The sequence below is a fragment of the Malania oleifera genome, chromosome 2, assembly GCF_029873635.1.
Source record: "Malania oleifera isolate guangnan ecotype guangnan chromosome 2, ASM2987363v1, whole genome shotgun sequence".
Taxonomy (NCBI): domain Eukaryota; kingdom Viridiplantae; phylum Streptophyta; class Magnoliopsida; order Santalales; family Ximeniaceae; genus Malania; species Malania oleifera.
In genome coordinates, this window is record NC_080418.1 from 93,066,154 (window position 1) to 93,072,342 (window position 6,189).

The 6,189-nt window shown below is 40.8% G+C and overlaps 1 protein-coding gene across 1 annotated transcript; it reads right to left on the reverse strand.

Annotated features, from left to right (window-relative positions):
- Positions 1-2,275: 2,275 nt before the first annotated feature.
- LOC131148281 (uncharacterized) lies at positions 2,276-2,644 on the reverse strand. The gene has a single exon (XM_058098001.1). It carries the CDS (start codon positions 2,642-2,644, stop codon positions 2,276-2,278), a length of 369 nt encoding a protein of 122 aa, XP_057953984.1.
- Between the last annotated feature and the right edge of the window lie 3,545 nt (positions 2,645-6,189).

Here is a 6,189-nt window from a genome sequence, read left to right on the forward strand (position 1 = left end):
ACTCCAGTTCCCATATCTTATAATCATATTTCTCAGTTCAGTATATTTCCATTTAACATCTCATGTCACACTCATTTGGTTTAAAAAAGCATTATTATAACATATGGTTCGAAAACATAATTTAAATCGAAAACAAGGGTTTCAAGCACCTCCTACTTTAGGTTTAATACAAAGAAATGAGTTTTAGGAAAAATGGAGGTCATACCTCAAAACCCTAGTTTTTACCAAAACCGTAAAATCGAAAAACCGACAATTCCACCCGATGAAATTTTCTAAATAAGCAGTCATATCGTACATAATATCATAACCTACAGTTCTATCAGTTTAGATTTCTAAAATTACTAATGTAAACAAATCCCCTTACTTATTTCCGAAAAACAAACCCGAACGGTTCGAAATGACAAAACCTTAAAACCTCCAAACGGTGAAAACTCGTATATTTGCTAGACAATAGGTGATAGAGACAACTGGGAAACAAGGGAGAGCTTGGAAAGGCTTTATGGTGAAAAAGTTTTGAAACCCTAGGAGAGAGAGGAGAGAGATTTGAAATTCTTTAAAAAAAAAAAATGAGCTCAAACCTATTTATAGATGAGCAAACCCAGAGGAAAATTGGCGTCGGTTTCCCTTGTCTCCACAAAATCGTCACTGGTTTTGTGGTTAACTCACCTTGTTGACCCAAAACCAGCAACAGTTTTTCTCCTGCTTAGAAAACCGTCTACAGTTTTGGTCCTTCCTAACCAAATTCCTTATTTTTCTCTTATTTTCCTGTCTTTCTCTCTTTTATATTCATTTTCTTTTATTTTTTGGGTCCGGGATTCTACAATCTCCCCTCCTTATAAGAATTTTGTCCTCGAAATTTGCTAACAGTTCTTATCACTTCCTCGACACTATAACTGCTCTAACTCTAAGAAGAGTCGATAACCACCCACATAGCAGTCCCGTCCCAAATTTATTACTTGCACTCATTTATGGCGGAGGACTATCGTGGTTACAACATAATGTCTCAGGAGATTACAATATTCATATAAAACCCTCCTAGAGACCATACATACTCTAATCCATAAACAAACCTACTCTACCCAACGTACATATAAACCACTTACTTACCATTCTGATTACCTATCTAGCTTTGAGCATCTCTGAATAGCTGAGGATACTTATGACGTATCTCTGACTCTAACTCCCATGAAGCTTCCTCCACAGTGTGGTTACACCACAATACTTTCATTAGTGGTATCTCCTTAGTACGCAGTTTCTGTACCTTCTAATCTAGAATATGAACCGGTACCTCCTTGTATGTTATGCATCTCCGATCTCCAGAGGTTTATAACTTAGCACATGCAAAGGGTCTAGCACGTACTTCCTCAACACTGATATGTGAAACATGTCATGAACTCTGGATAGTGCTAGGGGTAATGCCACTCGATAAACAACTGTACCTATCCTTTCTAGGATCTCAAATGGCCCAATGTACCAACGACTTAACTTCCCCTTCTTCCTAAATCTCATTACCCCTTTCATCGGGGTGATCCTTAGGAATATTATATCCCCTACCTCGAACTCTTACTCCCGTCGACGAGTATCTGTATAACTCTTCTGCCGATTCTGTGCTGCTCTGATTCTTTCCTTGATAAGCTTAACCTTTGCAAAGGTCTGTGGAATTTGTTCTGATCCCAAAATCTACCACTCGACTAACTCATCTCAATACAAAGAAAATCAACACCAACGACCATACAAAACCTCATATGGTGCCAACTCTATAATGACCTGGTAACTGTTATTACATGTAAACTCCATGAGCGGTAGATACCGAATCCAACTATCCCCAAAATCTAGCACACACGCCCCACAACATATCCTCTAGAGTCTGAATAGTCATCTCGAATTGTCCATCCGTCTAAGGGTGAAACGAGGTACTAAATTTGAGCTGTGATCCCAAGGCATCGTGCAAACTTTTCCAAAAACGTGAGATAAATCGTGGGTTTCGATCTGAAATGATAGAAACAGGGATGTTGTGGAGTTATACAATCTCCTGCGCATATAGCTCTGCCAGCCTATTCATGGAATAGCTGACTTTGATAGGAATAAAGTGTGTAGTCTTTGTCAGCCGATCCACTATAACCCAGATGGAATTCTGCCCATGCATCGCTGCAGGTAACCCTGATACAAAATCCATCGAGATATGCTCCCACTTCCACTTGGGAATGTCAAGTGGCTAAAGTGGTCCTACTGGCCTCTGGTGCTCTGCCTTAACCTGCTGACATGTCAGGCACTGCTATACGAAACGGGCGATCTTTCTTTTCATGTTAGGCCACCCGAAATATTCCCTCAAATCCCTGTACATCTTCATACTCTTTGGATGTATTGTGTAGAGTAAACGGTGTGCCTCCCATAGAATGAGCCTCTTCATCTGGGTGTCATTCAGTACGCAAATCTTGATGTGAAATCTCAATACCCCATCATCTAAGATATTGAAATCCAGCTTTAAACCATCCTGAACCCCTTTCATAACCTTTACCAGCTCTGCGTCTTCCTTCTGAGCAACTTTGATTCTCTCTTGAAAAGTTGGTTGAATAGTTATATTGGCAATGAATTCCTGTGGATCTTTGTCCACCAACTCCACTCCTAACCTCTCCAGATCCATCATGATCTGAGGCTACATAACAACTGCTGAGACTGACGCGTCCACTAACTTCTAACTCAATGCATCAACTATCACATTAGCTTTTCCTAGGTGGTAACTAATGGTGCACTTGTAGTCTTTAATCAGTTAAAGTCATCTACGTTGCCTTATATTCAACTCCTTCTGGGTGAAGAAGTATTTGAGGCTTTTATGATCCGTAAAAATCTCGCACCTTTCACTGTATAGGTAGTGCCGCCAGATCTTTAATGTGAAAACAACAACTGCTAGTTCCAAGTCATGCATAGGGTAGTTCTTCTCATACTCCTTGAGTTGGAAAGAAGCATAAGAGATAACCTTACCCTGTTGCATTAAGACACACCCAAGTCCTTTCTGGGATGCATCACTGTAAATCACATAGCCATCATCCCTTGACGGAATAGTCAATAATGGAGCAGTGACTAAATGTTGTTTCAGCTCCTGAAAACTCTGTTCACACTCCCAGTCCACTCAAACTTGATATTCTTCCTCGTAAGTTGTGTCATAGGACTTGACAGTTTAGAAAAGCCCTCAACAACTCGGTGATAATACCCAGCCAGACCCAAGAAACTCCAAACCTCATACACATTTCTTGGTCTTGCCCAATCAACTATCGCCTCTACCTAGCTCGGATCCACTAATATTCCTTCCTTGGATACTACATGCCCTAGAAATGAAACCCGTTTTAGCCAGACTTCACATTTCTTCAATTTAGCGAATAACTTCTTCTCCCTGAGTACCTGAAAAACCAATCTCATATGAGTCTCATGTTCTGCTGAACTCCTTAAATAAACCAGAATGTCATTCATGAACACCACCATAAACCTATCTAAGTACTTATGGAACACTCTATTCATCAGGTCCATGAATGCTACAAGAGCATTCATCAAGCCGAACGGCATAACCAAAAATTCATAATAGCCATACCGGGTTTGGAAAGCTGTCTTTGGTACATCCTCCAATCTTGCCTTTAACTGATGATACCTAGATCGTAAATTGGTCTTAGAGAAGATCTATGTGCCCTATAGCTGGTCAAATAGATCATCAATCTTGGGTAACGGGTATTTATTCTTTACTGTCACCTTGTTGATCTCTCTGTAGTTGATGCACATCCTCATCAACCTATCATTCTTCATCACGAATAGTACCGGTGCTCCCTAGGGTGAAACACTTGGTCGGATGTAACCCTTATCTAGTAGCTCATGTAGCTGCTCTTTTAATTCCCTTAATTTTGTTGGAGTCATATGATATGGATCCTTTGAAATCGGTGACGTGCCTGGAGTCAACTCTATAGTGAACTCCACCTCACGATCAAGAGGCAATCTCGTCAAATCCTTTAGAAACACATCTGGAAACTCCCTTACTATAGGAATCTCCTCTTGCTTAAGTTCTTTTCTCGGCGTTTCTTTTACAAATGTCAGGTACCCCTGGAATCCCTCTAGAAATAACCTCCTAGCCTAAATAGTTGAAAGGATTCATGGTGTAGAACACGGCCTTGCGAACTTGAATTCCTACTCATCCAAAGGCCTAAATACCACCTCTCTCCTATGGCAATCGATGCTAGCATAATTGGCTAATAGCCAGTCCATCCTCAGAATGATATCAAAGCCATACATATTAAACAAAATTAAACGGACTAGTAATACTCTCCTTTGAATCTCTACTGGGAAATCCCGGATCACCTTACTACATACGAGTACTACCCTGCCGGTGTAGCCATTACGAATTCATCATCTAACAATTGCACCTCTAACCCACATAGTTTGATGAATCCCCGGGAAATAAAGGAATGCGTCGCCCCTGAATCAAATAGTACTATAGCTTTATTCAAAAGCATATAAATATTACTTGTCACCACATCTCTGGTGTTCTCTACATCGCTTGGAGTTAGGGAATACACCCTTTCCTGAGTTGTACCCCTTTGGTATCCACCACGTGGCATCTAAGTACCTCCTCTATATGGCTATTGTGGGGGGGTGCGTTGCTTCCTGGCGTGCCACAATCGCACATTAGATGTCTTGGCTTACCACACCGATAGCAAACACCTGAACCCATCAAGCACTTCCATGCATTTTTCTTGCTGCAAGTAGAACAAGTTGAGGAAGATGTGGTACCCTGAGATGTACCACTACCAGTCTCTCACCGCTAGCCTTCACCACCACTATATTTCTTCCAAGTGCCCTACCTCGGACCTGAATAAGAACTGGGAGGCACTGGCCTCTTTTTTGGGTTCCGAACCTCGGTATCATCCTGCAGACTCTCCTCTGCCACAGTGACTTTATCCACTAGAGTAGCAAAGTCTTGAATCTATAGTATCGTTGTCTGCTTTCAGATCTCCTTCTTCAAACCCCTCTCAAACTTCCAAGCTTTCTTTCCCTCATCCGGTACCATAAATGGAGCAAAGCACGATAACTCCATGAATCGGGCAACATACTGCTGAACTGACAATTGCCCCTAAGTCAAGATCATAAACTCCACCATCTTTGTGTTCCTGATAGTGGCTGGAAAGTATCGCTCAAAGAAAACCACTCTGAAATGGCCCTATGTCATCACCACTAGTACTAGTTAATGCTCTTCCAGCATCCTTACCGACTCACACCACCTCTTGGCTTCCCTAGTAAATTTAAATGTCACATATGCCACCTTCTGCTCCTCTATACAATGCATAATAGCCAAGATCTTCTCGATCTCCCAAAACCAATTCTCTGCTTGGATCAGGTCTGTAAGAACCTAGAAAATATAAAAGGAATTTCTTCAGATTTCGTCTACGAAGCCAGATTTCTTCGATAAAGGCAGTAGACTTTTCGTCGATGAAATTCAGAGGTTCGTCGACGAAGAAAAGTCTAGAGGTCTAGAAAAGTTTAAATATCAGACTTCATCGACGAGGCTGCCGACATCCGCGATGAAATCCTTGACTTTTCGTCGACGAAGGTACTTTTCGTTGACGAAAACCGGACGAGTCAAAGGCTTAAAAAAAGGAATATTTTTTTTTCTTATTTTATTAAGTTTTCTCTACTTTCTCTCTCTAAACTCTCTCTCTCTCTCTCTCTTTAGATTTCCTTGCCGGTCGTTAATAGAATCAAAAATCTGAGGTTACCACAAGGATCATGGAGGGATTCTCTACAACTTCTGTGGATCGAAATCTTGATTCGAGCATTTTTGGGTTTTAGGCCAAAATCGAGGTAAGGCTCGATTTTCATTTCTGATTCGGAATATGTGTAGCAGTATGGATTATAAGCATGTTTGGTATTGTGGTTTGTACATTTCGGAGTCTCGGTTCGTAGTTTTGAGGGCCGTAGAGTTCGTGGTTTGGTTTCGGGTTGAGGTAAGGGGATTCTGTTTAAATTAGTTCATTTTTGAAATTAGGATCGGTAAGCTTGTAGGCTACGATCGTATGTATGTTTTGACTACTTATTTGGGGAAATCTATCGGGTAAAAACACAGGATTTTTGGGTTATAGTTTTCGAGAAAATTAGGGATTTCGGGTATCATCTCTTATTTGATTGGAAAATCATTTATGTTGTTTAAAA